Source organism: Hippocampus zosterae, chromosome 1, assembly GCF_025434085.1.
Source record: "Hippocampus zosterae strain Florida chromosome 1, ASM2543408v3, whole genome shotgun sequence".
Lineage (NCBI taxonomy): Eukaryota > Metazoa > Chordata > Actinopteri > Syngnathiformes > Syngnathidae > Hippocampus > Hippocampus zosterae.
In genome coordinates, this window is record NC_067451.1 from 29849043 (window position 1) to 29876805 (window position 27763).

The window sequence follows — 27763 nt, forward strand, 5'->3', positions numbered from 1 at the left end:
TTGCCATTGGCTTGTGGTATACTGAGGTACTTGTAGCTGTCCTCAATGTCTGCTATTGTTCCTTCAGGGAGTGAGACCCCTTCAGTGCGGACTACCTTTCCTCTCTTAGTCACCGTCCGACTACATTTCTCAAGCCCGAATGACATCCCGATGTCGCTACTGTAGATCCCGGTTGTGTGGATCAGGGAGTCTATGTCCCCTTCGCTCTTAGCAGGAGGTGACTGATTGTAGCTCCATTTGTATATAGTATATACAGTATATATATCTGTGTACATATATATATATATATATATATATATATATATATATATATATATATATATATATATATATATATATATATATATATATATATATATATATATATATATATATATATATATATATATATATACCGGCACACTCTAAATTGTCCCTAGGTGTGAGTGTGTGCGCGAATGGATGTTCGTTTCTGTGTGCCCTGCGATTGGCTGGCAACCGATTCAGGGTGTCCTCCGCCTACTGCCCGAAGACAGCTGGGATAGGCTCCAGCACCCCCCGCGACCCTAGTGATATATATATATATATATATATATATATATAGATTCAATACAAATACTGTATTTAATTTTTATATTTCATTTTGTTCACGTTTTTTGTTGTTTTACAGATAACATTGATTTGAACGGACAGAACAGTCAATGTTTACATTTAATTGCACCCAGGAAAATTGTATTAATTTAATTTCATTCTTAATTCCAGCGTTCTTTGCCACGGGAAAGAGAATCACAACCAACCGGAAGCAGCTCTCCACCAATCACGTTGTGCAAAGCGTACTAAGCTGACGTCAGCCCCGGTACCGATGAACCACCGGTAGCTCAGAGAAGATTCTAGTGCTCTCTATCGTTTCTGGCGTTGTCCGCGAATCCACCCTTCCTTTACCTGTGCCAGAATCATGCCTTTCGATGTTAGGAGGTGAGTACTCGACTTCCGCTTCTATTTTGCCTCGGATGTGAGGCTTTTACCTCGCATCCCTGCAGCTCTACCGATGAGCCACTCAAAGTTCTTCCGTGGTCACGTCTGGCATGAATAGGCTTCACTGTGACGTTGTTTTGTTGCTCCATAGATGCTTTATGACCATCCATAGGTTTACCAGGCGGGGGAAAAAAATATTTTACTAGCCTCAGGGCTCACGCTAACGCTGCTCGACTCCTTTGCATATTTCTCGTTCGTCAGAGTGATGCGTTGTGCATTCAATTCACAAAACAGTGCAACAGGCACAAAGAACACACTAATGGCTTTGCAGCAACAAAGTATCGGTTTGTTGACGCTGCAAGGGCCTCTTCATTGATACCCGAGAGACAGACTTAGTGGTCACTCCTACAAAGCTGTTTAAACTGTCACAAATGCACAGAAATCTGTTCTAGTCAAGAAATTCATACCTATTTCCCAGGATTGATTAACTTTTTAAAAATTATTCGCGGGGGGGGGGGGGGGGGGGCTATTTTGTAAAGTTGTACTTTTTATTCTTATTTTTTAAAGGAAAGCCAAAAGGTAAGCAGAGCTGCAGTGTTGGCAAAGATGAATAGAATCACACAATGTTAACATGTCAGTTCCTGCTGATCCCCCATGAATTATTGTAACGGGACCCCTGTTTTCTGCAGTATATAAGCCCACCCATAGGAAAAAATATACTCAAGTGCTGCGAGTTATAATAAAATAATAAATATGACCAAAGAGAACACAGCAACTGCCCCGAGCCTGAATATCTCTGAAATAATACTAGCTGTATACTAACAAATAATACTAACAAACCAAAGATAAGCGCACACAGCTGCGTGCAAGTATGAGCGCGTGAAATATACACACGGAACGAGAATATAGCTTAACTTCATTCAAATAAATGACCACTCAATTCTGGAGTGTTCTCTGGGTCCAGATTTTGAACAACCATAAAAAATGATTTTTGTGTTTCCTAATTGTTGTGAGAAATAGTAATAAAAGTGATCATAGTATCATGGTTCAACGTAATTTCTTTCCATGGGTGGATGTGGCCCCCTCCGTGAGCCGTCACCTTACCGTGGTGGAGGGGTTTGTGTGCCCCAATGATCCTAGGAGCTAAGTTGTCTGGGGCTTTATGCCCCTGGCAGGGTCACCCATGGCAAACAGGTCCTAGGTGAGGGACCAGACAAAGCACGGCTCACAAGCCCCTTATGAGAAATAAAATCAATGGCACTCGGTCTCCCTTGCCCAGACGCGGGCCACCGGGGCCCCCCTCTGGAGCCAGGCCTGGCGGTGGGGCTCGTTGGCGAGCGCCTGGTGGCCGGGCCGACGCCCATGGGGCCCGGCCCGGCTCAGCCCGAAGAGGCAACGTGGGTCCCCCTTCTCATGGTCTCACCACCAGTGGGAGGGGTCAAAGGGGTCGGGTGCAATGCGAGCGGGGCGTTGACTGTTGTTTGTGCATATGTACCAAAAAGCAGCTCAGCATACCCACCCTTTTTGGAGTCCTTGAGGAGGGTGTGCTGGAGAGTACTCCTGCTGGGGACTCCCTTGTTCTACTGGGGGACTTCAATGCTCATGTGGGCAATGACACTGAGACCTGGAGGGGCGTGATTGGGAGGAACGCCCCCCCCCCCCCCCAATCAGAACTCGAGTGGTGTTTTTTTATTGGACTTCTGTGCTCATCACGGACTGTCCATAACGAACACCTTGTTCAAACATAAGGGTGTCCATATGTGCACTTGGCACCAGTACACCCTAGGCCGCAGTTCGATGATCGACTTTGTGGTTGTGTCATCGGATTTGCGGCCGCATGTATTGGACACTCGGGTGAAGAGAGGGGCGGAGCTGTCAACTGATCACCACCTGTTGGTGATTAGGCTCCGATGGTGGGGGAAGATGCCGGTCCGTCCTGGCACACCCAAACGTATTGTGAGGGTTTGTTGGGAGCGTCTGGCGGAATCCCCTGTCAGAAGGTGTTTCAACTCCCACCTCTGACAGAGCTTTTCCCATGTTCCGGGGGAGGCGGGGGACTTTGAGTCCGAGTCCGAGTGGACCACGTTCCGTGCCTCTATTGTTGAGGCCAATCTGAGTTGTGGTCGTAAGGTGGTTGGTGCCTGTCGTGGCGGCAACCCCCGTACTCGCTGGTGGACACCAGCAGTAAGGGATGCCGTCAAGCTGAAGGAGTCCTATCGGGCCTTTATGGCCTGTGGGACCCCAGAGGCAGCTGACGGGTATCAACTGGCCAAGCGGAACACAGCTTCGGTGGTCGCCGAGGCAAAAACCCGGGCGTGGGAAGAGTTCGGTAAGACCATGGAAGTCGACTTCCGGACGGCTTCGAGGAAATTCTGGTCCACCATCCGATGTCTCAGGAGGGGGAAGCAGTGCACCACTAACACTGTGTACAGTGGGGATGGGGCGCTGCTGACTTCGACTCGGGACGTTGTGAACCGGTGGGCAGAGTACTTCGAAGACCTCCTCAACTCCACCAACAAGTCTTCCTTGGAGGAAGCAGAGTCTGAGGACCCTGAGGTGGGCTCTCCTATATCTGTGGTTGAAGTCACCGATGTGGTTAAAAAGCTCCTCATTGGCAAGGCCCCAGGGGTGGATGAGATCCGCCCGGAGTTCCTCAAGGCTCTGGATGTTGTGGGTCTGTCCTGGTTGACACGCCTCTGCAACATCGCGTGGTCAACGGGGAGAGTGCCTCTGGATTGGCAGACCGGGGTGGTAGTCCCTCTTTTTAAAAAGGGGTCCGGAGGGTGTGTTCCAACTTCAGAGGGATCACACTCCTCAGCCTCCCTGGTAGGTCTATTCAGGGGGGCTGGAGAGGAGGGTCCGTCAGGAAGTCGAGCCTCAGATTGAGGAGGAACAGTGTGGTTTTCGTCCCGCCGTGGAACAGTGGATCAGCTCTACACCCTTAGCAGGGTCCTCGACGGTATGTGGGAATTTGCCTAACCAGTCCACATGTGTTTTGTGGACTTGGAGAAGGCGTTTGACCGTGTCCCTTGGGGAGTTCTGTGGGGGGTGCTTCTTAGGTATGGGATACCGAACCCCCTGATACAGGCTGTTCGGTCACTATACCACCGATGTCAGAGTTTGATTCGCATTGCCGGCAGTAAGTCGGAATAGTTTCCAGTGAGGGTAGGACTACGCCAAGGCTGCCCTTTGTTGCAGATTCTGTTCATAACCTTTATGGACAGAATTTTTAGGCGCAGCCGAAGCGTTGAGGGGGTCCGTTTTGGTAGCCCTTGGTATTGCAGAGATCTTGCCCCAAGTGGAGGAGTTTAAGTATCTTGGGGTCTTGTTCACGAGTGAGGGGAGGAGGGAGCGAGAGATCGACAGGCGGATCGGTGCAGCGTCTGCTGTGATGCGGACGTTGTATCGGTCTGTCGTGGTGAAGAAGGAGCTGAGCCAAAGGGCGAAGCTCTCAATTTACCGGTCGATCTACGTCCCAACCCTCATCTATGGTCACGAACTATGGGTCGTGACCGAAAGAACGAGATCCCAGATACAAGCGGCCAAAATGAGCTTTCTCCGCAGGGTGTCCGGGCTCTCCCTTAGAGATAAGGTGAGAAGCTCGTCATCAGGGAGGGGCTCAGAGTTGAGCCGCTTCTTCTGCACATCGAGAGGAGCCAGATGAGGTGGCTTGGGCATCTGATTCGGATGCCTCCTGAACGCCTCCCTGGTGAGGTTCTCCGAGGATGTCCCACCAGGAGGAGACCCAGGGGAGAGCTGGAAGAAGTAGCTAGGGAGAGGGAAGTCTGGGCTTCACTGCTAAAGCTGTTTCCCCCGCGACCCGGCCCCGGATAAGCGGTAGAAGATGGATGGATGGATGGATGTGGCTTAGCCAGTAGCAGCTTCCTGCAAGATGAGCAGATCTGCATTGAGGTTTGTTGGATGTGAAGTTTAGCATTAGCTTGCAGCATTAGCTACGAATAAGCAACACTTGTATTTCAGAGAACCAGCAGCCTGGGTGGAGGTACATATTTGTCTTTGGCAAAGTCTCCATTTGAACTGTTGCCTCCAGCTGTTAAAATGCCTTCAGTGGGGTGTTGACTGTTGAACGGTCTGGACAAAAGTCAACATGTTGAATTTCTTCACATTGCAAAAGAATGCAATTTTCAAATCGCCACCTGCAATTTTTCAAACAATAAAACGTAATTTCAGTCGGTCGGTCAGCTTTATTATTTTTTTTATTATACATGTGTATATTATTTGTTTACATCGTGTCTGTATAAATTCAGTGCTTAAGGCGTGCGGTTCTCACATATACAAATTGTTTCTTGCAACCTGAGAAGTTGAATTGAGAAAGTTGTTGGGATTATTGGTGCAATCTGATGTATGATTTACTGACTTGACTCGTTTGGCCGAATTTTTGCAAGTTGTCGTAGTGGACGCTTAAAAGAAAGTCAAAGTGTTTAAGGTAGCAACTCTCATAGGTAAATACGCTCTTTCGTATTAATTCATGGTTTATCTGCCTTTAATTTAGCACGGGCCTAACTTGTAATACCAATGACCAATTATGATATTTGACATTTGTTATTGTAATACCAATTTATTTATTGCCTGTGTTTGTTTCCAAAATCTACAAAGGAAGAGGACTTTGAAATAAAAAAATTGCATGTTAAATCGCAATATTGACAGAAAGACTCTCAATGACTGTACATTATGTTTCAAAATCCTTCGGCCCTCAGTCAAAACTAAGCATTTAGAAAGTGTGGTTTCCTTGATTATCACTCATCAAACTTAACGTGAACATTTTACCGATAAATACAACAATATAATTGCTATGTAATTATTATTGTAAATATCACTGCAGTTTATAACTGCGCTTGTCAAAATCGGGCAACTGTAAAGCAATGCAGTCTAACACAGGGGTCCCCAACCTTGTTTGCCCAACGAACCAGCATTTAAGATGTGGCGGATAAATACTACAAAATAATATGGTAAGAGCTGCAGGAACACTGTGGTGTTTTCGAGAGATAATAATAATAAACACGAGGAGCGTCTAATCTGGCCGCAACACTCTGATCACTATGGTAATTTTTAATGCCTTCAAAATACGAGGCAGTGCAAATTCGCAGTGCATGAAAATGTCAACTCACCACAATGCTGAATCAGTGTTGGCCCCAAGCTTGATTTTCTGCAACCGGGGAGTCCCATCTCGAGGTAATAGGAGACAATGACACCTGAAGTGTGTGCTTTATGTCGAGTCTACTTCGTAATTTTGTTTTAGTCGCCGTTGCTGCACAAACCCCCTCCTCACACAGGTAGCATGTCGGAAATAGCAACAGTGCTATTGTGGTGATCTCAGAGTATTCAGCCATAACTTGAATCCAGAACACCGGCAGAGTTGTTGTCTCGAACGTACTTTTAAGGCCGCCATCATGTGCGATGTCCAGCAGTTTATTTTACTTATTTAGCAAGCTCTGGCGTTGTTTTTAGCGTAATCAGTCATGTGACGGAGAAGCGTGGTTTGACCTGCGTCAAGACTAACAAAGATGGATGTAACGGAGAATTGGGTCGTTTTTCAAAATAAAATATATTTCGTATTAAAAAATAAATACAATGGAATTAATGTAAGTTCTTATTGTGCGGCCCGGTACCAAATGCAACCGGTGGTTGGGGACCGCTGGTCTAACAATCTGTTGTGTAGTTTTGGTTGTGACTTAGCAGTTGTGCAATGGGGAGGGCGGGGGGGGGGGGGTTAATCAAATCCTGTTGAGTTGTTGCGCTGACTCATCCAAAACTTGCAATTGCAACACTGGACCAGACCTGCGTTGACCCATTAATTAGTGTCGGTTTCAGTCGCATGTGTCACACCTCACTCTCAATTGCGCCATCGATTGACACTTCGATTAACACTTCCCCAGAACGATGTGTCGCAAAGCATGTCTGATCACACAAGCCCCATCAAGCGTGTGCTTCCTCATGAAGATGTACGCAAGTTTGATTACATCATTTAATAGTGCGTGATCACGGGAGTTTTGCTTGTTGTATTAAAGCATCCCACCTGTACTACATTTTGTCCCTTATACTGTATGTGCTCCATTCACCTTCAGATCCCCCCCCGCTGAAAACGGTCCACATCAGGTCCACACGACTTGACAACAAACACCGCATGACAACACAAAAACAACAAAAAAACAATAAAAAGCAAGGCTCTTGAAGAGCACTGCCGTCGGCTGACTACTCAGGCGCCATCTTGCAAACCCCCCCAAAACAAAACAATGCACACTGTATAAAAAAAAAAATTCAAGGCTACTGACCGATTAAAATGAATCATTTTTTTCCGCAACTGTATTGCAGCCTTTGTGATTTGAAAATCGCATTGGAATTCGTTGAATTGTCCTACCTTACTTTTTAATGATGCATCATGTGTGCACAGTCCAAGACAAATGCTTAATAAGCACCAGACGTGTGAGCAAAAAAATAAAAAAACACTTGACTTTACTGACACAGGACGTGTAAGTAACTGACTCATTTTCCTCGTATGAAGCATTTGATAAGGTTCCTTATTTAAGAAGCAACGCTGTGTTTTCATTTGTTGGGATCAGCAGAGAGTTGGACAGTACACAATGTCCTCACTGATCACCACACAACTGAGGCGGTGCACACGAGAGCGAGCAGAGAGAAGTGACGGAACGAGGCAGACGTGCAAACTGCAATTCAGGAAATTGCAAGAGCCAAGGACGGCCTCTCCGAGTCACCATTAATATTCATGCTTACACAGTGTCCTCCGGAGAGGAAATGAATGAACGTATCAAGGGTGTGATCTCCCTGAAGTGTGTGGCCGACACACACGATGTTCCGCGTATATTTATCGCCGTCATGAGAAATTCAGACACACAAATGTGTAAGAGGAGAGTGGAGAGATAAAGAAAAAAAGACATCAGCAGAAACGTAAGCAGATGTATTGCTGTGACACACACGTAACCGTGGTCACCTAGAACTTGGTTCTCATTGAATTTCTTGGGTTGAGCATTCCACATAAAGCTTTTCAATCCTATTCAAGTCGGTAATGTACAGAAATGTGGAGCTGCCAAGGTGGAGTAAAAACATTTCGACTGGCAAATTCGTTCAAACGTACTCACAAATACGTTCAACTGTAATTAAATACGCTCACACGTACTCACAAGCATGTTCAAATGCACTTGCAATGTACTTGTAGGCTAAATGCTATAAACCTAGCTTTTCCCCATAGTGCTGTGGGGTTCGAATGTATTTGTGAGTACTTTCAAACGTACTCACGGGTACGTTTGAATGCATTTAAATATGTTCGAACATACTCACAGGTACGTTTGAACGTATGAGCCTGTGAAAATATTTGTCCTCCACATTGGCAGCTCAAGGCGTGTCTGCAGTAATAATAACATTTTAAGACTGAAAAAGAAGAAGACCCACCAAAGCATTACATTTTTAATTAACCACTGTGCAGACCAAATAAGGTCACCGTTGATCTGGCTTGCATTCTTATCGTGTATTTTGCCCATTTTTACAGATCTATAATTTATCGGTCCTACTGCCGGATCTGACTATAGATTATCTTTTAGATCCGATATTTTGGCTTATTTTGTCATCAAATTGCGCACAAAAAAATGCACGCTGTACTCAAATTAATTGAATGTTGCAACTTGGTGGAAATGCGGCTCAACATCAAAAGTGCCGGTTCTCGAACACAGAACCTTTTTTTTGGGTAGGTTCTATTTTCCTTCAAATTTTCCTTTTTACATTTTATTTTGTGTTTTTGAGACAATATGCAAAAAAGAATAAAATAAAAAATGATATGTTTCAATCACGTACACATTGGCTTTTTGCTGTTGTGCTCCTAATTGGAAATGGATTCATGTGGCCTTCGCCGAGGCGACGTCGATTTTTCAAAGGTTTTTGAGGTCCCCTGCCATATGTGCAACGCTAAAAATCATAAACATGACTTTGACACGAACGAAACGTTTATTTTAATAAACACGACATGATTGGATGCAATATTCACCTGCTTGTTTCAGCGGCCAGGGAAAATCAGGACACCAATATCACCGACTAGCCAGTAAAAAACACGATTCGGTGCGTTTCTGTTTTTCGGTTGTTGCTTCAGGTTTTTCCTCTGCACTGCTGTTGAAATAGCGCCTCCATAGTAATGCTGCAACTGCAGTTAAAATACGGAGTCGCCACGGAAAGATATCAATCGCTCAATCAGCACAATTGGAGATTTACGCTTTGTTGAGCGATATCAATCGGCCTGGCTCGGGGCGGCACAAAATTAGCTGGAGGTGGCCGCGACACAATTTTGGACGCAGGAAAAACCCTGATAGTGCTCATCCTAACTGACTTGGTTTGTTCTCTAAGTCCAGAATTCATTCATTCATTCATTCAACTTCAGAACCGCTTGATCCTCACTAGGGTCGCGGGGGGTCTCCGGCCTTCTCCGGGCAGTAGGCGGGAGACACCCTGAATCGGTTGCCAGCCAATCGCAGGGCACAAAGAGACGAACAACCATCCACGCTCATACTCACACCTAGGGACAATTTAGAGTGTTCAATCAGCCTGCCATGCATGTTTTGGGAATGTGGGAGGAAACTGGAGCACCCAGGTCCGGGGAGAACATGTAAACTCCACACAGGGAGGCCAGAGCTGGAATCGAACCCGGTACCTCTGCACTGTGAAGCCGACGTGCTAACCACTGGACTACCGGGCCGCCAGTTCAGGAATTGTGAAATGATTCCTGCAGTGTCCTCCCCCTTCATGAGCGAGCCCATGCAGTCTTTCTCTTTGCCCTCCGCTGACCCGAAGTACAGGCAGTTCTCAGTGGAAGTGGACTCACTGAGAGGCTGAACCTCACTTGGACCCTGCCTATATAGAAAGCAGGGATGTAATGATGAAGCTATGCTTTGATTCAATTTTCAGTTCCTGAGGTCTTTTTTTTTTTACAAAATGAATGACTCATTTTATAACCAAAAGCTGTTTTCATTTCAACAGCTGCAATTTGTATTTGCTCTAAACAGTGACTTTTCGTAAATGAGCAAATCTTTTTGACTGTTTAACTGCATTTTTGTGTTGTTTTGTTTTTGCCAGAATTAAATAGGAAAAGAAATAAATGTACAATCTATCAGATCAGTTTGTGATCAATATATTTATTGATTTTTACATGTGTGTGTGTGTGTATATATATATATATATATATATATATATTTTTATTTTTTAACATCGATGCAGAGTTTTAGCAGTTTAAATGTATTTTTGATGAATCGTTGCATACCTACTAGAAAGCAAAAAAGGGGGGAGCTGATGGCGGGAGGCAAGTGAAGTAGCAGAGTCCGGGCTGGACAGGAAGCGCCTCCCTCCCACTTCCTCCCCCACCCTGCATTGCCTCAGCCGTCATGATTTCACTGGCAGCTCGGGCTGGAAGATATGTCAACAGATGTGACTGTTTTGGCAGCAGATGAGGAAGGAGTATGTGAGCGCTTGTGTGCTGTCAGTTGTGCCGTTTGGCTTGAAAAATATATCGCAGCCCAAAAAGGACATATGCGTGAGCTCATGAACTGAAATAGTACTGTTGTTAAGTCGCACATTTTCCCTCCGCTTCACTCCTGAAATAGACTTAAACAACATTAGTAGAGGAGTCACTGTATGGTGATGAGTTGTGTGGTAATACATATTTTGGGGTCTTTTTTTATGGTATTGGTCCAATTTACCGCAGAGGTGGATAATTACATATGTTGGTCCTCTGTGATGCATCGGCGAAACTAAAGCGTTCTTATGTGACCAGCTATATCTGTAATAATAATTAGTTTTGACATTAAATAGAACTTTCAGAAATAGATTTGACAAAAACAGGATTTTGAGGGCCAATCATTGATCTGTGAGTTGAAATCAACCGATCTGATCACAAGCTTGCGTAATATGTCAATTTAATTACAGGCAACTTGTTTATGTACAGTGATATTTCGCGGTTCGTGTTTCGCGGCTTCAGTGCATCGCGGATTTTTTCAAACATATTCATAAATAAATATATATGTGGAGTACAGTACTGTATATGTTGCTCTCTGTTACTCGGAGTTACTCACTGTTGTTTTGCAGCTTCTCGCGGGCCGTTTGGGGACTTTTTGCGGACTTAAATTTTCATTTTTATTTTTTTACCTGTATATGTTTATTGGTCGCTACTTTGCGGATTTTCATTTATCACGGGTGGTTTTGGGTCCCCATTAGCCGCGATAAACTAGGTATTACTGTACTGCATATATTTGTGTAATGTTTATTCACGGAGTATCAAGAAAAACTTTGAGGAGAATATTGAGTGTCGAATTCCTTTTTTTCCCCCAATGCATTTCAATAGGTGTCAGTTATGTAATCATTTTGGCTATTCGTGGGCCAAGCCAGTCCGACTCGAGTAAAAAGTTGTTTCAATAGATTGGGTCATCTAATCAAATCAGTGATTGGTTAGTGTTTGTTTGTTTGTTTTTTTAAACTCGCCGCTCAGTAATCGACTCCAAAATCGTGTCAAGCCCATTTAGCAGTTGCACAATGACATCTTTGTTTGACAAAGATAATTTAAACAAGATTCAAACTCTACAATTGTGGACAAAATAATGGAACCTGCTAACGAAACCAAAAAGAAAAAAGACCAAACTACCACGTGTCGCTTTCCGGCAAGTCCTTTCCCTTTTCCAGCTGCTTCCCATATTCTGTTTTGTAGATTTGTTGTCTTTTCCGTGTGATTTATCACTGAGGCTGTGTCCTGATGCGTTCCGTGGTTTGGTCAAAGTATCATGAGCTTATCGTGATTTTGTTTTATTTTTTTGTTGGTCTTGTGCTTTCTTGTGTAATGTTATGTGTCAGGGAGCCACGTTAAGGTCAGGCCAAAAATGTAGTGCAAACAGCTGGGTGGTGTGTGTTGCGGCAGGCTGTCTGGGCCTGTATAAGTAATGGCGACGTTCCACTGCTAACATTCCAGCACTCTTCCATAATATCGCACGGCCCGACGGGTACATGATGTCCTTCCTCTCTCAGCAGCTCATGTTTACCTTTTCAACTTCTTTTTTTCCCCCTCGCACCCCTCTTTTCTTTCCTCTCCATTTCTTCCCAGGTTCGACATCTACAGGAAAGTGCCCAAAGATCTCACCCAGCCCACGTACACAGGCGCTTTCAGTGAGTGCACCCCATGAAGTTTCATTCTGTTTTTGCTTGAATTCCCTTTTCCTGACAAAATAGTTGTCGACTGGTCTGCATGGTTATTGCTTTCAATTTAACTTTGACACACTCTGACCAAATTCTACTATTACTACTATGACCAGTAACAATAAAACTGATAATAATCATAGTAATACACTGCTCAAATTAAAATGGATTCGCATTGCAGTTTTCAAGTCAAAATTCACATTTTGCACCTTGCTCAAACACATTGAAAGGACAAATGGCAACCGGGCTATTATGTGGCAGTACACAGCGCTGCTAAATGATGTGGAAATCACTGAGTGCTAAGTTGATTTGTACCAGAAATTTGAATTTAGTTTTAGTTACAGTCATTTGACTAAAATGAATTCAAGCGTGAGTCATAATTGAGTCATCTGATTGTATTCTAGTTTTAGTTTTGTTTCTAGTCGACGAAAATGACATTTTCTGTCAACCAAATTAATAAATAATATGTTTGAGGTTTTCCTTCTGCATGCATTAAAACTTTTATACCGAAAAGTATAACAAGTGTAGCGCAAGAAAATGTTGAAATTATATGACCCTGACCTTAAAACCTATCAATAACCTTCCAACAACAGCAAAAATATAAATATAAATAATATGCGCATGATTGCACCAGATTAATTACAATGAATGTAACCATGTTTGAACATTAATCGAAATGAAGTGCAGTAGGCAGTCTCTGCTACGGCACCCGACCGGGTTCCGTTCACTGCTCCAGTCGGCCTCTGATTGGTTCTCTTCTTACTTTCACCCATCTGTTGCATTGTCGCAGCGGTTCGTTTTACTCTTACTCGCGTATGGTAATATTCCTTCATCTGATTGGATTTTGTCACTCTGGTTTTTCATCCGGCTTTTATTTGGTCACAAAATTGTCAATCAATGTAATTATCTAATCAATGAATGACTTTGTTTCGTTTTCGTGAAAACATTTTTTGACAAGATGAGTGACGAAAATCTTTAGCCAATTAAATCGAATTGCTGTCACACCAGGGGACCCCCCCCCCCCCCCCGAAAAAAATGTATCATGTAAAAATGTGAAAATTGTCATGTTGAAAGGTGATAGCTATCACAAAAGGTAATATCAGCATGTAAAAATGTGAAAACGTGCTGGTCAAAAACGGGCAATGTAACGATACACTCACATGAAATTGCTGCACGTGTATGAGGAAACCGCGACTTCGTAAAAGGCTCAGCAGCTCCAGGTTTCGTGCCATTGGATTCAGAAGCAAGTGCCACTGCGTCCTGCTGTAGGATTGAACCAACAACAGAAGTTGAGGAATCCTGCGTGAGGCCAACTTTGTCACGTTTTGCACTTTTCACGTGATAATTTTGACATGATAAGTGTTGTGTTTTGTTTGTCCTGGTGTGGCAGCAATACGCTTCCCTAAGGTTCCCCTGCGCTCCCTGTTCGGGAGACAGAAAGCGGGGAGAACAGCAGCCCCTTATCGCTCCCTCATAACGATCCAAACTCTAGTTATGTTGTCGTTACGCCTTTAGTAATATGTTACTTGGTCTACCAACGTCTGAACGAACTGAAAATCATCATCATAATGATCTTTTGTCAAGTCAACTTTATTGTCAAGTATGCTCTATGTGCAACATACAGCACAGATGACATTTCTTTCCTCTCCTTTCCTTGTCGTTTCTCGGCTTCACCACTTTGTATTGAAAATAGGCAAACGGTGTCTTTTTGGACACTCTACAACACCGGTTGAAGCCTGAAAAGGCAAATATTTGCAAATGTGCAAGTAATTTGAAAATGACACTGTTATGGAAAACATAAAAGGAAAAACAAACCTTTACAAATATGTCGTCGTCAAAACAATGCTGGTGTGACCACAGCGCAGTTGTAGCATTTGTGCTTTTTGTACGAAAACCTAAACTCAACCAACACATACAAGACAAAGAGGGTTCTTTTTTTTGTCTGTGGGAGGACAAGGAGTGGCCTTGCCAAAAACTGGCCTGACTTTCATATTTTTTGTGCCTCAAGTTTGAAAGCAGGGCTTGTTTTGACTTTATTCACAAAAGTTTGTCAAAATCCAGCGTCAAGTTTTTTTTGGTTTTGTTTCTTCTACGAGCTTTTGATTGTGTGAACGTAGGCTAAAGCTAGGTGTGTGTGTGTGCGTGTGTGTATTTTGCATCGTCTAGCTTTGTTTGACAGAACCAGTTTAGTAATTCCATCTTATTAAAGAACAGTAATTAAAGCACAATGTGGTACACGGAGATCCGCTGCAATTCAAGTCCCTTCAAGCCCATAGCGAAGTGAATGCACGTGCCGTTGTACCCATTTGGTTAGCTACAATGACAACAGTGTCAAAGATGGCCGCAGGCACTTCGGATACCGAATGTTTTTCCTCCCACGTCATGCGTTTGTCACCAGTAAGTCATCATCTAATCATTTAAAATTTTCACCACTTGAGAAGATTCCATGACACACTTTGGGCTCCTCAGTCATCTTCTCGCATCGGTCACCTGATGAAAGCGCATTGTCCAACAATCGGCCAGTCTCCGCAGGCAAAATGACATAATGTTTCAATGTTGCTGATTACAAACACCTTTCTGGATGACAGGGAGTAGAGCGAGGCTGTTAAAGATGTTGGTTTCCCACCTCAGAGGAAAAGGATGCGAGTAGTCAGTCACCACCCTTCCTGTCGCCATCTACTGTCTGGTCGTAAAGGCCACTGGCTTTTTGCGGATATTGGGCTGAGCGGCCTCTCGGAGGGAACTCCAAACGACCCCCTTCACATCACAGAAGGCCACATATTTGAACCCTAGCACGCTTTAGTTGGTCTGTTTTAGCGCCACATTCTTTTGCATTTAACAATACAGTACGTCCGTCTTCAACCACGGTGGTGTTTTTTCCGGAGCCCCCCAACGTCATGCGTAATATTTGTTCGGCCTGCCCAAGCTGATAGAAAACTCTCATTGTTCTCGTTTGGTGTTTAAAATAGGCCTCGGGCAGCCTAACTGTCGAAAGGTGCGCCTGTTTACAGGAGCGCGCAGCATGGCGTCGGACTCTGTGGGATCTCGGTCATGTACATCCCCCCCTCCTGTGATCCCATGTGTGAACACTAAGGAAGGATGAGCTCAAATTATACTGCTGGACTTGTCACTTTTTCCTCCCGTACTTTTTTTCCCCCTCCTCCCCTCCAATAACCTCAGGAAGTAAAGCTCTTGGAGTCTTCATTCCAAGCTAAATTGCTGATTCCGGTGTCGTTGCGGCACTGTTGTTTGGCAGTTAAACATTACACAAAGTAGATCCTCCAACAGCCGCAAGTTTGACTGTGACGCCCTGCAAACCTCAAGGTCGTGTGACTGTGATCCTTAGAGACGGTTGCCACGTAAATGCGCCTCACCTGCTGGGTGAGAGCCTGCCGCCCAAGGCTTCTCACCACAGCGGTCAGACCGCTGTGGTTACAACCGGTTGTGTAACTGCGTCAGCTTCTTCCCTATCGGCTTCTTCCCCATTTTCTTTTTTTATTTAAATATGTTTTGTAACAGGACTTTTTAACATTCTTTCCTGTCGTCCAAGTATAAAAATAGGTTCACCTCTTTTGCGCAATGGAATTATAACCTAAAACCCTGTCCTGGATTGAAGTCATAATGCAAATTTGGCCTCTTTTTCTCAGGCTTAGTTCATACACTTCAATGTAACACTTATCTTCGTATTTTTAACCTTCTTTTTACACATATTAAAAATGCTGGGTTGTTTTCCTAACCCACTTTCTTGGTAGCTGTGGCTTTTGAGCAAATTGGGTTACTTTTATTTGTTTTGAGGTTGGATTCATTTTGACTCGGCAGATTGATTTGGGTGGAAGATCGGATTTGGGAAGGACGAAGAGTTGAAGCTGGCTACCATTTTGGACTGGCGTGTACTGATGTCCGAATACTGAGCCGTCATAAGGAGACGGCAAAGGACACCGCCGCGTCATTCTCCATTCGCCTTTTTTTATGAATTTTAGAAATATATCATCCAACGCATTTTTTTTTTGTGACTACAATTTGTACATGTGAGGTAATATCCAGTCAAAACGAGCTACATGGTCTCTGCTCCTGTCATCATTCCCAAAAATTATTTCCATTGTCAAAATTTTTCCTTTTGACAATTTCAAAAATTCGTTTTTTTTTCCTTATGCTGGAAAATCATAAAGAAAATAATTTCCAGTCCCTGAACATGTTCTATGTACTGGAGGGTACACCTCCGTAGTGGACAGAAAAAAAAAAAATCTAAATACATTTCAATTTTCATTAGCTGTCCATGACCCACTTTTGGTTCCCGTTCCACGAGTTGAGAATCACAGACTTGAACCATCCAGAGTAAACCTTTAGGCCAAACTGGTGTTTACCTTGTCTCTGGATGCATTGGTACGAAACTCCTGGCAATGCCCCTGGCCACTGTTTGTGCAAATATGTTACAATGACAGTAGTTTGAGCTCCAAAGTTCCGTGGAAATGTAAAATATTTCAGGTGGATTTTGTGAGTCACGAGTATTTACGTCTTCTTGGGAAATTTCAAGATGGACGTTTTGCCGCACTCTATGAGCTCACCTCCTCCTTGGCGCCGTGTTGCGATGGCGGAGGAGGGCGTCTAAAAATGGTGCAACAGAATGGTTACATGCTCGCATGAGCATCGCCATTCGAGCTGCTATTCAGGGAGACTATTTACAGCCTCTGTGATTTCATTAATCTCAGCACCGCAGCTCATCCTCGTCTCCTTCGTGGAGCAGACGGGCTCATTTGGTTTACATCATCTCTTCAAAATAGTGATGTCATTTGAGATTGACATTGAAGAAGTGCCATCTGTCTTATAGGGCGGATATTCATTTCCACTCTGTTCCCCTGTGCCCGCAGTTTCCATCCTGTGCTGCGTCGTCATACTCTTCCTCTTCCTCTCGGAGCTGACAGGATTCATAGCCACTGAAATGTAGGTTGCCCGGCCTGGGTTTCTGTAAGTATATGTTGTCACGTCCCAGGAGGCTGCGACACACGCCTTGACACGCTGGCCACTTAGTTGCTACACCCATCCAAAACCGGCACTCCAATATGCTCATAAGCGGAACGTCATCAGCGGTGTCGCCGAATGCCTTTTGATGCTTTGTGTCATCAGAGCTGAGTGGAGTGCGTTTTTGTCACAGGAAATTGGCTTTCTGTGCTCTGAGGCAATGTGTAATTAGGCAAGCCAGGAAGCCGTGTGTGACAAACAATACGGAAATGACGCTTAGAGGGAGACGAAAATCCTCACAATATGGGTTTGACAGCAACGGCCGATGGATGCGTGGATGAGCCAAAACTATTCTGTACTGGAAAAGGCTGTCTTCACTGTTCACTCAAAACGATTCTAAAAGATTCTGACGTCTAATCGTCTCTAGATAAAAATACATTTGAAATAATGGAAATGTAGGCCAACTGTAGCCTGAATAAAAACCTTATTAACCGCAAGGCGATGATTTGAAAGTCACATTTTAACAGTGGCACAAGTTTGAAAACAAAAGGTCAAAGAAATATAAAAGAAAAATATCCAGCACTCCATCTCAACCAAAGAAGATGACCAACGCGCAGAGTTGCATCACAGATCTACGTTTGGAACAGACGTACAAGAATCCAAATCATTTGGGTGCTACTAATAGTGAAATAAACCAATGGAATTTTGATAGCGAGTAAGAAAGTTCTATGGTGACGTGCAAGTCCTACGACTTGGAATGCCAGTCTTCTTGCTTCACACAGCTTCCGGTGTATCTTCTTTGGGAATTGGCAATTGACTTGAAGCAGACTGGGCACAGGAAAACAGGAGGCAATCATAGTGACCACAGGCAACGACTAGAAAGACCGTCCGTAGAAAACATCGGCAAGCATTAGAGAAGACAGATATTTCATTGAAAAATGAATTTTTATTCATGCGTGTGTACATCGATTGGAGTAGTAACAGAAAACTAGAAGTTGTGTGTTTTACGCGTAAAGTACGTAAAGAAAATGTGAAAAAAAATGACTCCAACTGTCTGTCTTCTTCTATTCCTAGTGTAAATGAACTGTATGTGGATGATCCCGATAAAGACAGTGGTGGGAAGATAGAAGTGAGTTTAAACATCAGTTTGCCAAACTTACACTGTGATTGTGAGTATAAACACAATATATTCACACACGCACACGCACGCACCATTTTCTAAACCTTCGATTTGCATGCTGTCCGTTTCACACCGTCGCATCGCCTCTTGGGCGTTCTTGTCTTTGCCATGCCATTTCATCGAGGCCTGTGTTTTGGCATGCCCCCCACTTAGTGGCACTCATATCTTCATCTGCCCCCATTTGATGTGTCGCTGCCACGTGGTCAAGGTCTGCCTTTGACATCAAGAGGTTCCCCCTTTGGCGATGTCAGGACGAAGAGCCGTCTGTTTATTTTCTCCCTTCATGACCGCCATGACAAACTATGCCGCCTGCCATGAATCAAACAAGCAACGAGAAAACTCGCCCACAGACTCACAAAATGATGACTCGAATCAAAGAGAGTGTGAAAAATCGGGTCCAGATTGCTGGAAAAAAAAGAGGTTTTTGGCATGCGGGAAAACAGCTGTTGACCTTGTGTTTTGACAAGATCACTCGTGACACGCTAAACAAAAGCCAGGCTGAAATCCTAATCAAAGTTCATGGTGGGGTTTATTTTTTATTTATTTATTTTTGCAAGAAGAATCAAGCAGTTCAGTCAGCTTGGACTCTGCGATTCTCTGCCTGAGACGTTATATGTTGTATATTTTCCAGGCTCCTTAAAAGGTCACCATCCATCACAAATGCATTAAAGAAGAGCCACGTCATCACGGAAAGCGCCTTCACTTTTAGTCGCTTTTCCGCAATGAGACATCATCTCCCTCCGCTGACTGACCTCTATCTTGCTGCATGACCGTAGAAAAGCAGAAGCCGCCTGTCATAACCTCAACGTCGTAATCATCATCTCCTTGCCCCGGATTCACTTCTCGCAAGTTTAAATCTCTTAAAAAGGACAAACACCGCTTCTTATCTCTGTGCTGTATTTTGAGATCGCCGTCCAAAAAAGCGCGGCAAATAGGCGTCCAACATGCCTTCCAAAGGTCAGACAGACGGCATGCAGAGGTCTTTAGTGGACATCCTACCGACGCGCGCAGTCGAAACAGCCAGGCGCTGAAAATAGCCCACTTCGAGTCTGCCAACACACAACAGCCTGCAGGGGTGGTACACAAGTTGTGGCTAGTGACGACGGAGTAACACAGAGAGTGTCAAAGAGTCTAACATTTCCACGCTATATGGGTCAAGTTCAGTATGTGATACCGGTCATCACTATAGGTTTGGATACAAAACTAAAGTTTAGTGGAAAATGCTCGTTGGTGAAAAACAATTGGTTTGAATGGAGAAATTGAATGACTTTTCCGAACGCCTTCAACCGCAGATGGGGAACTTTTTGGGTCAGGGGCCATTTCAGTTTTGGATTAAAAATGGTTGAGGTGGCCATAGAACTATTTGTTTCTTCTTCTGTTTTCAACTGTACAGTAGTACAGAAATAAATACATTTTCAAATGAACCCCGCAAGCTCATGTAGAAATTAAATGACTAAGATGGGGAAGGGGGTCGGGGGGTGTAAGACATTTACGCTATAATTATTTATGATAAGTTAATTTTCGTTACATTCATGCTTAAAGGACACTTTAAGTTGAACTGCCCATTTCCCAGATCTGCTTTCCTCTCCATCTATCAGCTGTTGTGAAAGCGCTGTATGAATGAAGAAGGATTGTATTGTATTTGGACCACATTTGATCAAAATCCCACATGAACGTTTTTTCATTAACTGTTATCCATTTCTTGTGATAGGATATAAGGTACTCTTTGTTACTCAGGGGACTGTATGTCGAATTAGTGTTTGAGTCGAAATGACAAAAAAGGGAACTTGATAGTGGAGCTGCACGCTGACGCCGCGCCGCCATTGTTTCTTGCTCCGTTTTCAGTGGTGGGTTTGGACATCCAAGATGAGATGGGGCGCCATGAAGTCGGCCACATTGACAACTCCATGAAGGTTGCACTCAACCACGGAGCCGGTTGCCGCTTCGAAGGGGAGTTCGCCATCAACAAAGTAACGTCTCGCCACACACGCGTGCACACCATTGCGGTGTCCTGCGAAGCGCAGCTTGTATTCCCAGCGTCTCATGCGTCATTCTCTCCTCAGGGTTTACAATCATTAACCCAGTAGTTGGCCATTTAACACGTTCTTCCATGGAATAATTGTAAAATGTATTTTGCAGGCGTGATTGTTTCACAGTGGGTTAGGGACATCTTGTTTCCAATGCGCTAACTCGTTTGTTAACATCCGTTACATTTTCATGTCACAACATTTGTTTCACCTGCACAGTTTCATCACCATACAATTTACAAAGACACCAACCAAAAGTAGTCGATATTCTCATAATTTCATAACTTTCAGAATAAAGTTTCGATTAGATTCATTTCCATTGCTTGACAACATTTTTATTGTTTGGATAGTGCGTGTCGTTGCCTGACTGATGAATCGGCCTTATAGCGCGAGACAAAGATATTGAATAGCAATCATCAGCCAGTTTTTGCTGATTTTTCTTTCTGTTGTAATGTTTAACCAACCCAAAGGACAAAATATTGTAAAACATTCAAATGTTCTGCCCATAATTCGTAAAGTTATTTTGTTCATTATATTGTTTGTTTAATCATCCGATTAATTGGCAGATTGGAATCGTATTCTGCCACTTATCCGAATTGGTGTCGCTTAGGCCCTAGTTTGTGGTGGTGTAAAACTGCTCCGTTGGCACTCTTTCAAATACTGTATTTTGGTTAGCCCATTTCAGTATATGACCTGGACAAAATATTCTGGAAAAAATACGTCTTGGTAAGTATAAAATGCGGGTTTAACACTGTTAACTATAACCACATGAATAAACACAAAAATTATTTTCTCTCTGATGCTGTCAGCCCAAAGTGTTTATTGCAGACAGGTGGAACTTTTATTGCCGTCAAGTGTAAATGTGTTGTGGTTTAGCTGAGTGGACACACTGAGACTGTTGACACTATTTGCATACTCTATTTGTGCCCTTGTGTGAGCAGGTGCCAGGAAACTTCCACGTGTCCACACACAGTGCCACGGCCCAGCCCCAAAGTCCCGACATGACTCACACGATCCACAAGCTGGCATTTGGAGAGAAGCTTCAGGTTGGGAATCGCACACTTCTGACGCAAAACGTAAAAAGCGAAGCATCCAGCAAAATCGACAAACTTACCCCATCTCTCGTTGGTCCCACAGGTGCAAAAAGTCCAAGGCGCCTTCAATGCTTTAGGAGGAGCGGATAAACTGGCATCGAATCGTACGTAATTGCGCGCTGCACCTCAGTTCACGGCGTGCGATTACACCGTGTGATTCAGCGAGATGGAACGCTGGCGGACTGAATGCAAATCTGATCCAAATTTCATCATAGATGACATTAGGAGGAGGGCAAACACCTCTTGTTCGTACTCGGACAAAATAAAGATGACTCCAAATGTACAGAATGTGGACACTGACTGACTGAGGTTTGTCAAGGATATCCGTGACGGCCATGAGGCTGGGTCCTATTGGGTGCTGTGGACTCCAGCAATGATGCTCCTGGAAATATACCGGCCATTCGGGAAATTCCCAATGGCCACCATGCCTTTGCCTACACCAAATGGCATGCATCTCACGTTAATCCTGAACGAATTAAGACACATTGTTTGCAGACAATACTATGAAATAGGTTGAGCCAGTGATATTCCACTTTTGATGTGAAAGTTTCCATGCCGGATGGTCTTTTGATGGTACAAAATGTGCTTTCGAGAATCAGGAACTACAGCAGAAAGGGAGCTCATTCACACACGGTCAAGGCCGAGATTTATTTGTCCTCCGACCTTGCGCGCATGATGAACACAGCAATCCTTTGGTCTGATGTCTCGGCGGCTGAATTTACGACCGCGGCCTCCACTCGCATTATTGACATTACGACCAACACGCCACCGCCTAGCCCGGAGATGGCGCCGCTTTTGAGAGGTCGTGCAAATCATCCCCCTAGCGCTTAAGATAGTTTGCCACCTGGTTAAAAATTCTCGGCACGGCGTTGGTTTTTAATGCCACCTGCGTAGCCTGCACCATCTCGAACGGTGAAGGACTCCTCTTTGTTTACTGCACACGCATGCCTGCCTGCTTGTCCTTGTGCTCGCTTTAAGCTGTTTGCCTGTCTTTCCCAGCTCAAGTTTACGATCAAGCTAGCACATAAAACAAAGGACAATTAAACGGTATACCAAAGTGTTTATCCAAACCATAAATTTTTAGCTTCTTGCGAACATGCATGTGAAGCAACATAGGTGGGCCTACAACAAGTAGCATTGATGTTCTGGTACTTAGAAACTGCCAAACGATTGCTACGATAACACAACTGGAGCTCAGTTGGGGACCTTTTCTGCCTCGTCCTCTTGCTGGTGATCACGCTGCATTTCTTCCAGCAGACCTAGGTGCTACCCACCATGCTGCGGCACATTGGACTTCACTAATGGCGTCCAAGTCTAAATTCAAACTTGCCTGTATACTATTAAAAAAACCCCAAAACGATCACTTAGACGTCCGCGGTATAACTGACGCAAATGATTTCAAACAGCCCAAGACACTTTACCTATAAAAATATATTTACACATCTAGAAGCCTCTTGACGAAAATGTCACGTAACAAATAAATGTGATATTTATTTCCCTCCCTTGCAGCTCTGGCCTCACATGACTACATCCTGAAGATCGTGCCAACAGTTTATGAAGATCTGTCGGGCAAACAGAGGTTCTCCTACCAGTACACGGTGGCCAACAAGGTACTGTCGTCTTCTGCCTCTCATTTATTTGGAGAAAAAAAACACGTGGAGCGAACCCCCACATACTCGCTGTTGATTTATTTCTTTAACATTTGAACAACATTTGCAAGTCTGTTTCTGATTTGCTCCCACTTCTACCCCGTGTTGTCTACCTTGCCGTTACAATTTGCCTGCATTTATCACGCCATCTTGCGTCATCTCTATGCTCTTTCAACCCCTTTTTTGAGGGTATGAATTATTCACAGATTTGCGGCAGGTTTTGTTCCCGTGACTTCACTGTTACCACTTCTGAAAACTGCGCTTTGGGCTCATCACTTTCAGTGATGGAGTGTGTGCGAAATGTGTGGAAATTGTACCACAGCAGTCACGTCTTGGCATTTGACATACCCAAAACACACTTCCAATGTCTGATTTGCATTAAGGCTGGTTCTGAATGAATCGCGAGTGAGTCGATACCGTTATGACTCAGAAAGGACTCCAGATAAGGATGCAATTACCCGCCATCGGCAGTGGATTCCAAAATGTACAACACTGCTGGTGAGAGCGCTTCTCAAGAACCACAGCACGCTAATATGTACCACCCGCTCTTTTTGCAGGAATATGTTGCGTACAGCCACACGGGCAGGATCATCCCGGCCATCTGGTTCCGATACGACCTCAGTCCAATCACAGTCAAGTACACAGAGAGGAGGCAGCCCCTTTACCGCTTCATCACCAGTGTGAGTCAACCTTACTGTGGCTTTCATACCAGGAAACTCACCCCAATGGCACTTTATTTACATGTTTACATATCTGTAAATGGTAAGATTGCCACGGGCGGTAGAGCAATTCGATGGCGAAAAGTGGAACATTCCTTCCTTCTGTAATTCAAATATTTGCTGCTGTTTTTTGTATTGGGTACCGGTACATAAAATGTGCAAATACGAATCAAAATCTAAATCTTTGCTATTTTGAGTGTCGTGCATACTTCTAAAAAAAAAAAAACGAACATTGAGCAATTAACAATGTGTTTTTAACGAATTATTTATATGTTCTGGTCAAATGAAAAATGCATTAATTTATTTACTTTTTTTGCATCTATTACTACTGTCCAATGAAGAGCATGTCATTTATGATTTATTTTGTAATAACTGTTTCTACATTGTCATAGTGAAAGCATTGAACTATTTTTTTTTTCTAATTTAACTTGAACACTTGAATACAACTTTATTGTCAAACTTATCGTTGCTGTCCAAATGATGCTCTTTATTATGTTCCGTATGAATACTTTTCACTAATTTTTACCAAATCAAAAGAACATAAATCATTCCTCCTCTGTGTAATCAGTTCAAGAATTTAAGAGAAAATCGATTCCATATTTTTGCGTTGGACAGCAACAATATTCATTCGAAGAATATGTTATTCATTTTCCAATGAAATGAGGCATGTATCATATCCCCAAATATTGTGGGGTTTTTGATTTGCTTTTATTCCCCAAAAAAGGAGAAATGACTTTTGTTCATGTTCTGGCAGCAGATTACATTTTCATTGCATCACCCGGATTTTTTCCGACTGAGTGACACAGTGCGGTCAAGGCGAAATTGGCCGTTTAGATGATGTGTCCCGCCCTAATTGGCCCTTTGTGTTGTTTTGGCATCGTGGTGAATTGAGCAAACTTAAAAGTAGGCAATGAGTGGGCTCTCGGTGTACTCGTGAGTCATTCCATCAAATTGTGAGTCAAGTATGAGGCTCTTTGGTTGCATTCCATCTGAGTGTTGACTGCACCCAACACGGATCGTTTAGCCAGTTAGAAGCATTTTCATGCTGACAGATGGTGTAACACTCGGGTTTTTTTTCTGAAGAATTTCATCGAGATTCCTCACCCCCCCTCAATATTTCAATTTAATGTGGGCATAGTTTTTATTTTTTTTCTCCAAGGTCCTGTCGCTATGTGTTTTTTTTAATTGTATTTTTTTTAACAAAGACAAGCAAGGAATTGTTCTGCATGACAAACCCGATCAGATTTATTCTAGCCTCCGTGAAGGTTTTGGTCTTATAGGTTCGGGTTATGCTAATGGGACAATCATGCCAGTAAATCTGGCTTTATCACCTGCAACTTTTCATGTTTCATGAAACAATGAGACAAAAAGTTAAATATTGCGCGGCTCACACACTGAATTTATCTACACCAGTGATGTCAGTAAGACATTGTAGCAAGTGACGTGTTCCTCGAAAACAAACATTTTTCCACTCACAACTGATTTCTCTAAGCGGAATCATCGGACTACAGTGGATCATGATGAGAAGAATTGAACAGAACTGTCATTGACACTTTAGCATTCACAAACAAGTGATAAAGCGATTAACTGCCTGTGACTCTATGAGGTCGCCAAATGTAATTGTTATATTTCTAAACAATGTACATGTTAAATGTTAAGTTTGTGCCTTGGCTTTATTCAAGTTCAATATGTCAAATAGTTGTCAGGTGAAGCCAAGAAACACTTTTATTTAATATGTCCAGGAAGAACAAGTAGCCTGTTCATTCACAAGGTACATTTTATAATCTTGTGTGGCCAGTCAAAAATGTTGTTTTTTGTTTTTAATTGAAAAGGAACTTTATTCTTAAATGCACAATGAAGTATTAGCCAAACTGGTTGTCACTTTTAAGTTGAGCCAGGTTGTCGACACCTGTTGAATGTAACTAATCATGTAACTTGTAATCTTTTAACTTTGTGACCTCTTTTCAAATCAAGTAATCAGTAAAGTAACTCAGTTACTTTCTCAAGTTAACCGTGGCAGCGGATCTAGACACAATTTCCACAATTATATGTATCAAATATACATACAATAAAACAAACCTTTTTTTCTTTCACTTTTCTTATTTACTTTTTTTTTAAATTGTAAGCCTTTGCGATTTGAAAAATTGCATTCAGCTAATCTAGTGTGTCAATTTGGATTGGATTCATTTTGTCAGCTCTACTTTGTGTACAGATCTGTGCCATCGTTGGAGGGACGTTTACAGTGGCGGGCATCATTGATTCCTGCATCTTTACCGCATCAGAGGCCTGGAAGAAGATCCAGATTGGAAAAATCTCTTAGGACCCAACCTCAAACGCCCCCCCCCCCACCCACCCTCACGCTATTATTTATATGTACAAAATAGCCTGTTAGCTCAATCCAATCCTGCTCGTAGCGAATGTACCCTGGTGCTGAGTGAAGGTGCTTAAAGCACCTAATCTAACGTTCAGGCTAGTGGCTCTCATCTCGGTTAGCGACGCTGCCCTCGGGCTCGGTCTCCTCTGGTGAAGTGTGGCTCATGCAGACTATTACATGTCCGCCTCCTCTGGCCAACTTTAGAATGAGTCGGGCGTCAGCCTAAGTGAGCTACAGATATAGACTTTTTTTTTTATAACATGAAATTTAAATGTAAAATGTGATTGTGCTTTTCGAGTTTCCACAAGCATCCCATGTTTTGATTCGTGCCATCCACAAGAAGCAGTTCTGTGTTTACCTGCAATTACAAGCAATTGGAAATTTGCAATTATACTCCTGCCCAAACTAAGAAAAAAAATTCAGTGACTTGGCAAGTTTTTCAGCAACTTCTAAGAATAAGTTCCACTGCCAAAAATGAGTGGGTTGGTAAATTTCACAAATGGAAAACTGCATTTCACAGTCAATTTCACAGTATTTACACATTTTCACTTGACATACCAATGCCCTTTTTGGATGCTTTTACCAGTTCATGACTGCCATCCAACATTTTTTTCCCCCTTTTTATTTCAAACCAGTTTTGGTAACTTGTTGTCTATAATGTTATGCTGTATTTTTAGTTTTAGTTTAAAAAGAAAAAAAAACCAAGAACAATTAAAGAATAATATTAAGGACTATGAAATTCTTTTTTTTCTCGTTAAACCTCAACAGTTTTACAAGTATGAAGTCATATCTTTCAAGAACTTGCAATGTTTCAAATAAAAAAATCCTAACCTATGAGTATAAAGTTTCAATATTAGGAAAAACTCAAACATAGGCTCTCTGAGAATAAAGTCCTAATAAAATAATGATGGCGTGATGAAGGGGACTGTTAAGAAATGTGTGTGTTAAAACTTTCACAGATAATTAAATAGTCAATGTTTAGGTTTTAAACATGTCTGTACAAAGGAAAAAACAAAAATGACTTTGCTGAAGTGACCCTTTCCCCCTGCTTCCATAAGGACATGGAAAGTCTCCACATCAAAATAAAAGCTGTTGGGCTTTAAATGGTTTGGGCTACCTGTTTAAAAAAACGACTTTTCCCCCCTTTTCTGTATGATTGTAATGTTCATTCATAGATTTGCAAGTGTTTCAAGTGAAAAACAAGTACTGTCCTGTCTGTTTCTTCCTATTCATTGACGGAACGCTTATCTAACAAACAAAAAAAAGACTGAGGTCACCCATTTCCCATTTTGTATCAGATTCTTGTGTTTGATAAAGGTGCCAATGAAGTTACTGTCACACTTCATTGATTTTGATGAAACGAGGTACTATTTATTGTTGCCTTTTTTTTTGGTCAACTCTGTAATCTCTTTGAGAAAACAAAATTTCAGGTCCCATTCACAATATGGTACTTTTGTAGTCTGGAACACAGACTAGATGTTTCATTTCATAATAAAAGCTCAGATGCCAAAGTGTTGTTTGTCCGTGTTATGTCGGAGATGTTCGATTCAGGTTAAAAAGTGACACATTAGAAACAGCATCGGAAATAGGTGTCAGAGTACATCAAAC

General features: G+C 43.0%; 1 protein-coding gene across 2 annotated transcripts; it reads left to right on the forward strand.

The window, feature by feature from the left end:
- Positions 1 to 788: 788 nt before the first annotated feature.
- Positions 789 to 27666, forward strand: ergic1 (endoplasmic reticulum-golgi intermediate compartment 1). 2 transcript variants are annotated; one of them, XM_052076081.1, is made up of 10 exons: positions 789 to 954; positions 12062 to 12123; positions 17022 to 17094; positions 18187 to 18281; positions 20138 to 20262; positions 21261 to 21365; positions 21457 to 21517; positions 22923 to 23023; positions 23620 to 23742; positions 25994 to 27666. In XM_052076081.1, exons 1-10 carry the CDS (start codon positions 935 to 937, stop codon positions 26099 to 26101), a joined length of 873 nt encoding a protein of 290 aa, XP_051932041.1. In that variant the 5' UTR covers positions 789 to 934; the 3' UTR covers positions 26102 to 27666. The 2 variants fall into 2 exon arrangements, with proteins under 2 accessions (XP_051932041.1, XP_051932049.1); XM_052076089.1 differs by lacking the exon at positions 12062 to 12123 and having other exon boundaries at positions 791 to 954.
- The last annotated feature ends 97 nt before the right edge of the window (positions 27667 to 27763 follow it).

What these genes read in the sequence shown, in the direction of transcription:
- ergic1 (XM_052076081.1), top strand. Translation starts at nt 935, where the DNA reads ATGCCTTTCGATGTTAGGAG. An exon ending in GCCAAACTTACACTGTGATT is followed by an intron (nt 18,282 to 20,137) that starts GTGAGTATAAAC and finishes CTCCGTTTTCAG; the next exon opens with TGGTGGGTTTGGACATCCAA. An exon ending in AGTACACGGTGGCCAACAAG is followed by an intron (nt 23,024 to 23,619) that starts GTACTGTCGTCT and finishes CTCTTTTTGCAG; the next exon opens with GAATATGTTGCGTACAGCCA.